Below are 13,513 nucleotides of genomic sequence, written 5' to 3'. Positions count from 1 at the left end.
TCTTGAAAATATGGATGATTCACTCTGACATGATATCATGCCACGCATAAGAAAATGATCAGAAGAGTGACCACCAACACGATGGTGGGGTTGAGCCTGTCCCCTGCTCCAAGCTTTTGCACCGTAACGACATTGCTAAACCCCCTCAAAGCCAGGTTGGTTTCATGTCACCATCAACCCAAACACACAACAATCTCATCTTTCTCTTTCTCTTCCATTAAATGCTCATGTTTTGACAGGAACAGGAACAGGATCGTGTTTTTTACTTCCATTTTTCATCCAATTGGCAACCCCAGCTCTGATTTTTATTTTCTCGTATCCACCGCCGTTAATAATAGTTACCATCGCTCATGCCAATGCTGTTATTTTCCTAAAATATTTTCCTAAAAGACAACCAAGAAAAAATACAGGTAAACATTGAATACCGTTTTAATTCATGGCAACAACCATAACTACAACGACATCAATTTCTGCAAAACCATCGGTTCCTACTGCTCTGCTCAAAGTCCAAGCACAACCAATCAAGCCCAAACGCCACAACTGTAAAGAAACCACCATTTCTTCCTCCGCTGCTGCCGCTACTACAAATCCCTGCTCCGACTCCATTGTTTCCCCTGATAGCTCTTGGTGCTGCCCTGCTTCGAAGCCTCTCCCTGCGCCGCCTCCTCCCCCGCCTTCTCCTCCTCCTCTTCCGCCGCAAGCCTACGGTGCTCATGACCAGGGCTTGAACGATTCTTTGGTTGGTTTCAAGATCCGGTATTATCCGGGCAGTGTATCACCCGTCATGGACTTCACCGGCGGGACGGCGCTCTCTAACGGTCATTCTCCCTGGAGTTTCACTAAGTTCAACTCTGCCCTTACGGCGGGTCTTCTAAACCCGATGTCTCCGCCACCTCCGACGGACAAGACAAGGTCCAGTCCGACCCTTTTCGAAATGATGGCTAACGAACCCGATAACAACCCAAGAAACCAAACCCAAGACCAAGCCCAGATCCAAGTACCCATTTCAGGTCCAAGACAAAACCAACCCCCTCCTGTCATCGATAAGCAGGCATTGACCATGCAACGAATTTCGGATCTTTTATCGACTCGTAGCCCTGGGAACCAGTTCAACGACCCGAATTCGAGTGATATGAAGCTGACGCTTAGTTCCAAGGATGGGATTAGTGTGTTAATGAACGTTCACAGGCAAATACTGGTGGCTCACAGTAGGTTTTTTGCAGTGAAGTTATCGGACCGATCACAAGAGACGAATGGACCTACTGGGCCGTACAGTGTGGAAATAGCAGATTGTGATGACGTAGAGGTTTACATTGAGGTTTTGAGGTTGATGTATTGTAAGGATTTGAGGAAGATGTTAATGAGAGAGGACGTTTCTAAGGTTCTTGGAATTTTGAAGGTAAAGGTTTACTTTTTCTTTTTTCTTTTTTAATGTTCCAAAGATTTATCGGAATGTTGAAATGGAGTATTTTTTTAAGGTTTCAGCGGCAATTGGCTTTGATGCTGGGGTTCTTTCTTGCTTGGAGTACTTGGAAGCCGCGCCGTGGACGGAGGACGAAGAAGAAAAAGTGGCTTCTTTACTGGCGGAACTCCGCCTTGAAAACGTTGGAGCTGGGGAAGTTTTAAAGAGGGTTTCTATTGAAGTTAATAACGGAATTGATGGTGGCGATAATGAAGAAGTGCTTCTCAAGCTTTTGCATGTGGTTCTTCAAGGCAAAGACGAAAAAGCAAGGCGTGAAATGAAAGAATTGGTGTTGAAGATGCTTCGCGAGAATCCCTCTCAGAACGATCTCCGGAAAGAGTCTTTATACTCCGCTTGTGACGGCTGTCTGGAACTGCTCCAACGCCATTTTCTCCGAGCAGCTTCATCAGATTTGCAGGATGTGAATCAGATTGCTAGACAAGCAGATAATTTGCATTGGATTCTAGACATTTTGATTGATAGACAGATAGCTGAGGATTTTCTAAAATCATGGGCTTCTCAGTCTGAATTATCTGCCACTCATTCCAAAGTTCCAGCTATCCATAGGTTCGAAGTTAGCCGAGTTACTGCCCGGCTATTCGTTGGAATTGGAAAAGGGCAGTTATTGGTGTCAAAGGAAGCGAGGTTCTTGCTTTTACAGACATGGTTGGTGCCATTTTACAATGATTTCGGGTGGATGATGAGGCGAGCATCAAAAGGCCTCGATCGACATCTAATCGAGGATGGTCTTAGTAACACGATTCTCACATTGCCTCTGGCATGGCAGCAGGATATATTGCTTGCTTGGTTTGATAGATTCTTGAACTCGGGTGAAGATTGTCCAAACATTCAAAGAGGTTTTGAAGTTTGGTGGAGGAGAGCGTTCTGGCGTTGAAGCAATCAGCTACAACAGCAACCATTAAGAGCTCATGAAATTCCTATTTCTGTGTTGCATCGAGTTTTTTTCACAATGCTCATTCGTGTTCTCTATAGATGAATGTAGTCTGGAAAAGACTGCAACATCCTTTCTTATGTTGAAACCAAACTAATATGGAAAGGTTAGAGATATGGGTGATTTGTTTTTGTTTGTAACGGAGGGTCATATGTTTGAGATATATTCTAGTTTAGGATCCTTTCAAAATGCCCCCATTGAAGCCATCTGCAACATTAGGGACTGAGACATGGAAAATCTTATTCTGGACCATGGTTTGGTAAAGGACATCTGCGAAAAGACGCTGATCCAAAGATGGTGTTGGATTTATGGCTTCCTGATCTTAGATCAGTGCTAAAAGCATGATTGTAGGATGCAGAGTACGCTGCAATATGGTGCAGATGAGAAGATTTGTGAGAAAGAAAACATCATGTCAATTTCTTGTGTAAGAAATAATGATAAGATTTGCATTTAGGCATTTAGGAATATCCATGTCAGTTCTGATTAAATCTTGAGTCCAGGTTTATGTCAACATTGGTGGAGATTAGGTGCCTATGTTGTATGTAAATATTAACATAACTCAGCTCTGATCGAAACAAAAAAATCAATGCAACAAAGCTCGTAAGAACATAACAGATATATCAAGCACTTAGTGCAAAGAAAACATTGTTTCTGAATTCCCCATGAATGAACCAAAGAGAAGCAGCGTTTTTAAGCATCAAACCAAAATTACCAAACATTGAAGCATAAGACAAGTACTTCTATGAACTCCATATGATAACAAACCTAAACTGACAAAATTATGCATCACGAAAAATCATCTCTCAAGGAAGACCAGCAGGTCCAGCACCACCATAACCACCACCTCCACGACCAAAAGCAGGCCGTGTTCCAGGGCCCTGGGCATTCACAAGTAAGACAATGAAATTATATCAGCTTCTCTATTATAAGATAAATACCTCATTGATATGGTGCAAGCAAATTATATGGAAACTGCATTCTTCAAAGAAGAATAACATCATAGCAAGCCCAACACTCGTTCACAGCTTATATTAAGCCACTATAGGCATTAAAATCTCAGGTACAAAATTCATTTTCATATTTGAAACTAAGCTGGTGGAACAAAACAAGTAAACCATGTTGCTCAAGACTCTTCATTATTCTTGAAATATTCGTATCAACACGTGTCAAACACATTATCGATTATGGGTGTGAGGATACAATCCTCTAAGGATTCTTGAAATGCATGGAAAACTTTAAAAAAAAATGAACATACCCCACATCAGAGACAGTAACATAGTATGCAAATACCAAAAAGCAAACAAATAATTCTATAATTGGTCATAACTAAGACAGCTAACTACTGTAAAAACCCTAAACCTCGTACAGACAAGCCTAACTTTGTAAACAAAGTCATAATCCAAGTGGTAACAAAACAGCCAACATATATTTAAAAAAAAGTCCCAAAATTATAGAAAGAAGCATTACCCTGAATGAAGGCTGATAATCAGCTGGAGCTCCTCCTTTATCACCAAAATCACCGCCTCCTCGAGGACCACCGCGATAGCCATCTCTGTCACCAAATCTCCTCTCACCCTCACCAAAGCGTGGTGGGCCGCTGATACATTCAAAACCAGCATAAAATTAACAAAGTAACAAATTTTCATCAACCAATATAGGAAAAAATCAAAGAGTAGCAAATTTAAAAAAAATGAAACCATTACCGTGGGCGGTCACCAGGAGGGCCCATGGGACGACCAGCAGGTTTAGCTTGTTTCTTCAAAGTAGCAGGAACAATCTCAGAAGGAAGGTTCAGGTAAGTCCTTAAGAACTCAATGCCATCATTTGTAAGGTACCAATAGTAATGCATCCAAGCAAAAGTTTCACGCACGTATTCCTTTGACTTGAAGCTTTGCATCAGCTTTATTACTTGAAGATTTGGAACATCAATTTCAGGGTGCTTCGCCAAATTATAGTCTTTCTTTGCATAGCAAACGCCCTCTGTTTAATCAAAATAATAATAAAACCCAGATCTTAAATCCAAAGATTTACATGCAATACGAAGAAGTTAAAATGGGTATGGGATTTATATTCGACTGGCTACCTTGGAAGAGGTACTTGGAGATCTCGCGGCGGTTCTTTTCTGGGATGATCTAACAATCGAAAACAACCAAACATGTAAAACACATTTCCATGCAAACATTTTCACAAAACAGAGAGAAAGAGAGACAGAAGAGTTACCATGGTTGAGATGAGGTATAAAGTAGCCGCTTAGACAGTTAGCTAAGGAAGAGGCTTTTGTTTTTCCTTGTCTTACTAACTGTATGATATCAGAAAACCCTAACTTCGGGAAATGCAAGTGGTTTTATAGTATTTGTTTACTCTACATTTGGGCTTTTCTATAGGATTTTATAAGCTATACAATTGGAAAGAAATATGGGCTCAATGTTCATTAGATAAAACTGAATTAAACCCTTGTTGTGTTGGACCAGGGTTTGGTCTGGGTCCAGACGGGGCCTTGATATTTACATTTTTTTTCTGGCAATAATGGTCTGATCTTCCTACGTTAAAATTTTCTCCATGGTTGTCTTGTTGGTTGTCCTTTAGGCTGAAAGGGGGATTTGTGTTTGGGAACTAAGAAAATAACGTGTCACCCAGTTGATGATCATTTCAATAGAAGAAAACAAAAAACAACAGACAAGAGCTGTCCATGGAGGATAGAAACGGCTTTGTTTGACAATTGTTAAATCGTAACTTGCATTTTCAAGCAGCCTTGGGCATATGGAAAACGTACAAGGGTTGCCTGGTAAATATCAATTTCAATGCTTATACTTTTAGAATCTGAAAATTTTAGACTTAACCCAATCGTAACACTTAAATTTGTTTATTTAAATTATATCTGTAGTGGGTCAAATTTGCCCGGGCCCATTAGAAACCCAAATATACAATAAATAAATAAATAAATAAACCTCAGTCCATTAAATAACCCTATCAGACCCAAACCCAATTTTAAAACTTGGCCCAAATTTACAAGGCCCGGTAGGCCCAGAACATTAAACAAAGACTGAAGCCCTAGCAGCACGTGTTTGCACCTCAGCATCCTCGGCCTCCGTACCGCCTCTGTACCCTCAGCAGCGCCATGCTCTCATACACGCGCAAACACCACCCCATAACGGCAGATACAAACAAAAATGGCAGAACAACAAATGGAAGGGAACGGGAATTATATTTGGAATTTATTTTCCATTTTGTCTTTCTTTTTTCTCTTCGGCTATAAAGCGAAGCAGCGAATCAGTTGTAAAAAAAAAAAAAAAGGAGAAAAAATATACGGAGATTGAATGCAAAGATCAGAGGTGATTTCATACTTTTCTTTTTTTTTCTTCTGATTTTATTTTATTTTATTTTCTTCTTAATTTACTCATTGTTATTACATACAACTAAAAACCGATGAAAGCCACAAATATTTCTGCTATGCGGATATAATGGCGAAGGTCAAGTAGCATTTTTACTTTACAAATCTGTTTCCATTTTTTTTTCTTTTAAAAAAAATAATAATAATGAGAGATTCGAGCATTTCATTCAAACAAAGAAGGAGAGGAGGAAGATACTTACTAAACCCTTTTAAAACTTGTTCAAGTGTCTTCAACGGGGAAAGCGGGTGCTTTTTGCATGCAGATGGCCACCAAAATAATGGTGATTCGGCTGCTAAAAAGAAACCCAGGAAACTTAGTTCCCAGGCTGTGTTTTTCGGCTACAATTGGGACTGTGTTTTAGGGAAGAAGCAGAAAGAAAAAAGGTCTTAAATGACCTAATTTTGAAACGGTGCCGTATGAAAGGAGGGGAGAACCTGCGCCTCAACCCATTTGGGAACCCAGGATTGTGCTAAAGCGCCTAAAATGGCATATTTATGTAGCAAGCCCTTCCCAATCACGCTGCATTACTATTAACCCCTTTTTGCGCCTAATTGGTTTTATTTTCTTAAAAATCTTCCCTAAAGTTTTACTTAATGTTGCATTTTAGCCCATGTTTCCATGCAGGTTTCAAGATCGGGGATAATTGCAATATTAATCCCTGTGAATTCATGCATGTTAAATGTGGATCCATTTATTATTTGCAACATGTTTTCATTATGGAGTATTCGTTATTTCTACTTTAATTTTTTTTTAATTCATTAGATTTCAGTTATAGTTTTGGATTTGAGTTTATTTATTTTGTATATTTTGAGTTGTTTTATTAATATGTCAATATTTATTTATTTTGTATTATTGATTATTGTTTTTTCTTCTTTATATTATTTGCAATGTTCATATTAATTGTTTCATTTGTTATTGGTTATTTATTTGTTGTAAATTAAGGTAATTGAATTTTCATATTGCTGTACATCATTTGATATAATATTTTATGTGTTAATATACGTGTATATACTTCATAATAATTGGTTTTATTTCATGAACATTATTAACATTAAATTATTATGCACATATTTAACCTTTTTTTTTGTGTCCACATGATATATATATATGTATTTGTTTTCTAAAATAAAATCATACGTTATATACATTAATTAAATTTTAACTACACATATACAAAAATTATTAGTTTATATAATTTAAGTACATTTTTAAATATTGGTATTTTTATACATATAATTTCTCATAGATTTATTCACATATTCTATACACTTTTCTTATTCAAAAGGAAAATCTCACACATTTTGTGTATTATTTAAGTTATTATTAAACACATATTTAGAACTTATATTTAATTTTTATTCATTATTAAAGCTAAGATATTCTTATACATATATTTTTTTTAAATAAACTCATATAATTGTGTTTTTTTTATGTAAGCGGTGTTTAATTCTATAATTCATATTTTAATTGAATGATATCTTGACATACAATTATTTCTAACATTTCTTCACATGTATATAATCCATATTAAATTATTTTTACTATGGTACATGTTATTATTTTCATATAACTTTATGTAAATATTTTTCTTTGTATGTATCCTCTTTCAAAGTTATTTATATGTATAATATATTTCTTTTAAGAACCCTATTTTAAATCTTATAATTTATTTATTGTATACACTCTCATATTATCCTTATGCATTATATTTTTTTATATATATTTTGTTACTTATATAACTTATATATTAACTTTGTTTCTTTCATACCTTATTAATTTCACTTTTTAAAATAATTATTCCCAAATTTATTTATATATACGTGTTTTATGAATTTATTATGTACATTATATTTTATCATGTGTTTTATTATTCGTTTATATTTTATATATTATTTAAGCTATCATGTACATTGTCAATTTTAGACCAAAATTCTTTAATACTTTGCATATCATTCGATTTGGAAATATTCATCCTATAACACATATTTTAGAGAGTTGTGTATATGCATCTTTAGTTTGTTCTTACAAATGATTTTAAATTCATCAATCTATATATTGTGTAATTTACGTATTCGTCATTATTTTAAAATCATTTTATATCACATTGGCCTCTAATTGCTATTGCCATGTATATTTTATTCATTCTATTGTCATTATTTTCCATGCATAATTGAAATCGAGTCATATTTCCAAGTTAGTCATACTTAGTTGTGATTGTTTGTTAGTTGATTAAATAAATTGTGTTATTTTTGCTCTTCCATCGTCATATTTTTATGCGTACATTACTCCATATCATCGTTTTCCACTTGGTTTTTGAAATGTAATTTTATAAAATCCGAATTTTATGATTAATTTCGTCTTATCTCAAACCGAATTAATGCGTTCTAAGCTAGTTTCACAACTATTAAAAATCCCCTAAACGAAGGTGATGTGCGATATTTGGCAATTCGCGGAATCGTGCCCTAACGTGTTGGGTTACAATTTCTCGTTTGCTTAAAATAATCAAATATCCCTTCAAAATTTCACTCGTGTCTTCTAAAAATTCGTTAAAACGAAGGCAATATTCGGGGTTTGACAATTCGGGAATCATGCCCTATTGTGCTGGGTTGTGATTTCTCGTTTGCTCAAAACAATCGAATATTCCTTTAGATTTTCACTCATGTATAAATAAATAAAAAACCCTTTTCAAAACGAAGGTGATGTTCGATGTTTGGCGATTAGAGAATCGGGCCCTATCGTGTTGGGTTGCGCTTTTTCATTTGTTCAAAACAGTCGAAGATCCCTTCGAAATTTCACTCACATTTTCTAAAAACTCTTGAAAACGAAAGAAATGTTCAATGGTTGGCAACTCGGGGAATAGTGCCCTATCGTGCTGGGTTACAATCTCCCGTTTGTTCAAAATAATCGAATATCTCTTCGGAATTTAACTCGTTTTCTAAGGCAAGGTAATGGTCAATGTTTGGGAATTCGAAGAATCGTGCGCTACTGTGCTGGGTTTCGGTTTTCTGTTGAACTAAATAATGAGCATCCTTTTGTGATTTTCAAATTTTCGGACGTCGAAACAAGAAATTCTTGGCAACCGACTCGGGTTATTCAAATGTTATTTAAAAAGAACCACATTTCAAAACATTTTAATTCTAGACATAATGACAGTATTTAATCGATTTGGTACCAATTTTTGGGCGTAGTGAGGGTGCTAATCCTTCCTCATAAGTAACCGACTCCCGAACTCGTTTTCTCATATTTTCGTAGACCAGAATCATTGTTTTAGTAAACCAAAAGGTTTTATTAAAATAAATTCTTAGGTGATCCGATCACACCAAAACAAAAGGATCGGTGGCGACTCCATATGTTTTGTTTTTCAAAAGTCGATTCCCCCATTTTTCATAAAAAAATTAAATTTTTTTAACCGAGGGATGGTCTCGACAATATCATTAGTCTTGTATTATGTGTAAAATTATATCATCAATCCACGTTCACCAATTAGACCACTCTTAATGGTTATATATATATATATATATAATTTCAAATTTTTAATCTCAATGCAAGCGATAGCTGTTAAATCTATTAACTATCTTTTTACGAGTAATATACAAAAATAACAAACAAATATAGCATTAATTTAATACTTGTCATTTAATTAGGATTAAAATTTTCAAATTCTAAAAATACAGGACTAAAAATGACCAAATTAAAATAAAGGTACCAAAGTAGAAGGTGTAATAGCATAATTTAACCTAATTGGCAATCACTTATATCAAATACAAGAGTTATCTGTTGTAGGTGATTGAATGTTATGCTTTTCAAATTTGCTATTAAATAAAGAAAAGTAATGCATGTTTGGGTATTAACCCACAAATCAACATCATCTCCCTAAAACATCAACATCAGGGATGAAATGGATGATGAGTTAAGAAAGGTATATCAAGTTGCCGTCCTTAACTAAAATATGGACTACAATTAAATTAACTTTTGTTTTTTTCTCTTTGTAAACTAAGTCATGCTAACGTTTTCCTTTCTGTTCACCGAAAATAACTTCATTCTCATCATATTTGTTTGGACCATTCCCTCCCCCCTAATATCTCACTATCTCAAAAAAATAAATATAAAAAGTAATTTTTTAAATATATTAATTAATTGATAAGATAATAAAAATATATATTCTCATTTTCCTTTTTCTTGACAAAAAATAAAAATAAAAATATTTGTCGTAAGAAGTTGTTACTATTGTATTTAATAAAACCATATGTGATCTATGTAATACTTGAGATAGTGATATTAATTTTATTTAAGTATAATTATTTAACTTAATTTTATTGTGCTTTGTTTTATGTTGTGGGCGATGTAGCGACGGGTGATAATGCAGGAAACAATTTATTTCGTCTAAATAAAAAACGTGCTACTGAAGAAGAGAAAAAAAATTTATTTTTATGGAAACTGGGGATTTGAAAGATAATGTTATCTTAATGAGAATGTTTTTGCAAGATATTATTTGAGTGGGGTGGATTGATTAAAACAATGCGTGTCTCTACATGTGAAGTTGTTACGCTGTTTTTGCATATTCTTGCTTATGATGTAAAACAAGTGGTATATGAATTGTTATTAAATTAATGAAATTCAGTTAATTAATTTTTTATCGTCTTATAATATAAATAAATACTTTCTTGACCTAGGCTTTTAGCACCTTATCGAAGGATTAGGTATCATTTAAATTAATGGGTTACCCTAAAATTATAGAGAGTTATTCAAGTGCTATAAATATAATTAAGAGATCACTTGATGTTACGTATGACTCTTATTTCAGTCAAATTTTTATTATTATTTGACCTAAATATAATTAAGAGATCACTTGATGTTAAGTATGACTCTTATTTCAGTCAAATTTTTATTATTATTTGACATATGAATTTAGCCTATAAATAGGTTTTTTTACAACCTTTAAAAAAAACACCTATTAGATATTAGAACTCATAACACTTTTAGAGAATTTTGTATTTATGTTTTGAGAGTTCTTCGTTTTCAGGTTTTCAATGTTTAGTTTTTATCTCCATCTTTTGTACTATTCGTTCTTTTTTGTCATTATAGTAAAATTATTTTTGCCTGTGATTTTTTATCCTCGTTGGAGGGGTTTTTTCACATTAAATTTGTGTATTTAATTTCTCAATTTCTTTCACTTTTTTACTTATTCGTTGCTTAATCGGATCGATCCCCGACATTTGAATTAGTAAAGAAACGATGGGCTATATGAAGAATCCTTTTTTTACATATAAAAACTCAAATAAGGATAATTAATGCTTGTTTTATACTTCCTAATATTATAAGAATAGAGGATAATGATCCATTGTTAGAGAAAGCTGATTTAGTTCATAAGAAATAAATCAAGTTGAGGATACAGATCGTAATAGAATTAAAGAAGAGATTCAACTTATGTGTTGGTTTAATGATTAGGGTGTTCACCATTTCAGGTGTGGTCCAAAATGGAATCGTGCTAGTCGCGTTGATTACCAATCAAGTAGAAAATGAAATGTTATGTGAATTTTATAATAGCATTATTTTCTATTTAGGTTTCTTTTATTAGTGTATTCATCGAAATTTATATTATTTTATAAATTAGTAATTTTATATTTTTTAATTTTATTCAAGCTATTTAAAGTTAAATTGAGATAAAACCAATAGAAATTTACAAAATGTTGATTTGGAACTGGACTGAAGTCAATTAGATATTAAAAACAAAAGATTTCATTTGAAAATATATAAAACCATTATTTTGTTTTTTGATAACTATGTCCGTCACTCGATTATTTTATAAGCAAATACTAAATAATATTTTTATATTTATTCATGGCCAAACATAAACAATAATCTGATTTTGATATTGATAATTATAACTTATAATGATTCATCAATTTTTTTTAGAACATTAATATCCGATTATTCTTTTTTCTTCCAATAACCTTAGATAATTTTTTTTTATCTCAGATGATTAAAAAGTTCAAAGAAAAAGTTGCTAAAAAAAAGTTACTAATAGTTTTGCAAGTACGTTTGCATTCATTAACTAAATAGCGTGAATAAAATTTAAAAAAAATCAATTTAAAAATATATTTATAAAATAATATAAAACTTATATATAAATTTCGAGTAATACACTACTAAAAAAAACCTAAATAGAAAATAATGATATTATAAAATTCACATAATATTTCCTTTTCTACTTGATTGATAATCAATTAGATTGACAATTACAAAGTTTGTACATTCATATTATTATATATATAATTTACCTTGAATCAGAATAATTTTGAAAATAATTTGAATATAGTAAAATTTAAGTTAAATATATATTTAAATAAAACCCACACATGATTTAAGTAAAGTGAAACTTAAATATCAACACTCAAAGCCAAAGACCTTAGTAAATAATCAACTATAATTATATTAAGTACAAATAATACAAACTTTTGAAGTTGAATCCTTCTAAAAACAAATATAGCAATCATAATTAACTTTTAATAAATTTATACTTCTTCCTTGTCTTCTTAATATTATTTATTGACAATATGTAGTCACTATAGAAATATACTCTAATTTAATAAATTTCAATTAACAATATATCAATTGGGACTTTAATTCTTAAAAGGGGACTAAACTTTAAATTTTCAAAGAATACAGGGACAGAGGACGAAATTAAACCTTACCATTAACACGGATTTTACCCGCCCCGATTTGCTATGTACTTCGTCTATTTATATGTTGTCTTACAATTTGATGGTTTTCATGATCGTCTCAATCATTGTTTTGTTTGGTCACTGCTTCCTGTTTCAGTACCAATGAAGGTCAAGTTTCCTTCCCCTTTAATCTATTTTTCCTCCCACTTTTTCTTACCAAAGATATTGAATCTTTCATGGGTTTCTCTCTGACTCTGATTTGGTTTCACTTTTTGTTTTCTTCTTACAGAAAGTTGTCTTGAAATTGGATTTACATGAAGGCAAAGAGAAACAGAAAGCCATGAAAGCTGTTTCCGGTCTCTCCGGTACTTGCTTAAAACATCTCTTTTTGTTCTCTAATATTAATGGTTTATTATCAGGAACTTGTATTCTTCAATTCTCTCTAATTTTTGTAGGTGTTGATTCTATTTCGATGGATATGAAAGACAAGAAGTTGACAGTCATCGGCGACGTTGACCCGATTAACATAGTGAACAAGTTGAGAAAACAATGGTATACCGAGATTTTAACGGTTGGACCGGCAAAAGAAGAGAAAAAAGATGGAGGAGGAGCCAAGAAAGATGAAGGCAGCGGTGGTGGTGGTGGCGGCGGCGGCGGCGGCGGCGGCGGTGGCAAGAAGGAGGACGATAAAAAGAAAGAAAGTGATCAGATTGCTGAGCTTGTTAAGGCTTACAAGGCCTATAATCCTCACATGACTACATATTATCGAGTCGTAAGTGCGGAAGAAAATCCGAATTCGTGTGTTATCAGCTAAATTTGCTGGACTTATAAAGGATGCAACACAACAGCTGAATGAAAAGTAAGGAGATGCTGTATAGAGAGTGAATAAATTTTGATCAATGTTATGTAGAGCTTATTACAATATATTTACTTTGTTCGGATTTTAAATATTTATACCGAATTTTAACATTTGAGATATATTGGAATACAAGAATAAGGTATAATTCAACAAAGACCGACTCTCTAATAGAAATTTGAAGGA

The 13,513-nt window shown here is 33.3% G+C and overlaps 3 protein-coding genes across 4 annotated transcripts; 2 read left to right on the top strand and 1 right to left on the bottom strand.

Moving 5' to 3' along the window:
* Window positions 1–26: 26 nt before the first annotated feature.
* On the top strand, window positions 27–2,603 carry LOC107896469 (BTB/POZ domain-containing protein At1g63850). Of its 2 annotated transcripts, XM_041077035.1 has the most exons (3): window positions 27–155; window positions 240–1,399; window positions 1,479–2,603. In XM_041077035.1, exons 2-3 carry the CDS (start codon window positions 437–439, stop codon window positions 2,355–2,357), a joined length of 1,842 nt encoding a protein of 613 aa, XP_040932969.1. In that variant the 5' UTR covers window positions 27–155; window positions 240–436; the 3' UTR covers window positions 2,358–2,603. The 2 variants fall into 2 exon arrangements, with proteins under 2 accessions (XP_040932969.1, XP_016677137.2); XM_016821648.2 differs by having other exon boundaries at window positions 27–1,399.
* A 412-nt stretch (window positions 2,604–3,015) lies between these two features.
* On the bottom strand, window positions 3,016–6,222 carry LOC107896471 (40S ribosomal protein S10-1). The gene is made up of 6 exons (XM_016821651.2): window positions 6,006–6,222; window positions 4,635–5,664; window positions 4,498–4,546; window positions 4,118–4,394; window positions 3,882–4,011; window positions 3,016–3,292 (listed from the first exon to the last, which is right to left on the bottom strand). Exons 2-6 carry the CDS (start codon window positions 4,635–4,637, stop codon window positions 3,218–3,220), a joined length of 534 nt encoding a protein of 177 aa, XP_016677140.2. The 5' UTR covers window positions 4,638–5,664; window positions 6,006–6,222; the 3' UTR covers window positions 3,016–3,217.
* Window positions 6,223–12,510: 6,288 nt separating this feature from the next.
* On the top strand, window positions 12,511–13,425 carry LOC107896468 (heavy metal-associated isoprenylated plant protein 39). Its single transcript, XM_016821647.2, has 3 exons — window positions 12,511–12,639; window positions 12,761–12,836; window positions 12,927–13,425. Exons 1-3 carry the CDS (start codon window positions 12,535–12,537, stop codon window positions 13,283–13,285), a joined length of 540 nt encoding a protein of 179 aa, XP_016677136.2. The 5' UTR covers window positions 12,511–12,534; the 3' UTR covers window positions 13,286–13,425.
* Window positions 13,426–13,513: the final 88 nt, after the last annotated feature.

The sequence above is a fragment of the Gossypium hirsutum genome, chromosome A09 (assembly GCF_007990345.1).
Source record: "Gossypium hirsutum isolate 1008001.06 chromosome A09, Gossypium_hirsutum_v2.1, whole genome shotgun sequence".
Classification (NCBI taxonomy): domain Eukaryota; kingdom Viridiplantae; phylum Streptophyta; class Magnoliopsida; order Malvales; family Malvaceae; genus Gossypium; species Gossypium hirsutum.
The sequence above is the reverse complement of the archived record's forward strand: the minus strand, read 5'-3'. Positions and strand labels throughout refer to the sequence as shown.

Excerpts from the sequence above, each read along its gene's own strand:
- LOC107896469 (XM_041077035.1), top strand. The coding sequence starts at position 437 with ATGGCAACAACCATAACTACAACGACATCAATTTCTGCAAAACCATCG. Across the intron at positions 1,400-1,478 it reads AGGTTCTTGGAATTTTGAAG|GTTTCAGCGGCAATTGGCTT; the intron begins GTAAAGGTTTAC and ends TATTTTTTTAAG.
- LOC107896471 (XM_016821651.2), bottom strand. Across the intron at positions 4,395-4,497 it reads CTCCAAGTACCTCTTCCAAG|AGGGCGTTTGCTATGCAAAG; the intron begins GTAGCCAGTCGA and ends TTGATTAAACAG. Across the intron at positions 4,012-4,117 it reads CCTCCTGGTGACCGCCCACG|CGGCCCACCACGCTTTGGTG; the intron begins GTAATGGTTTCA and ends TGAATGTATCAG.
- LOC107896468 (XM_016821647.2), top strand. The coding sequence starts at position 12,535 with ATGTACTTCGTCTATTTATATGTTGTCTTACAATTTGATGGTTTTCAT. Across the intron at positions 12,640-12,760 it reads CTGTTTCAGTACCAATGAAG|AAAGTTGTCTTGAAATTGGA; the intron begins GTCAAGTTTCCT and ends TTCTTCTTACAG. Across the intron at positions 12,837-12,926 it reads AGCTGTTTCCGGTCTCTCCG|GTGTTGATTCTATTTCGATG; the intron begins GTACTTGCTTAA and ends TAATTTTTGTAG.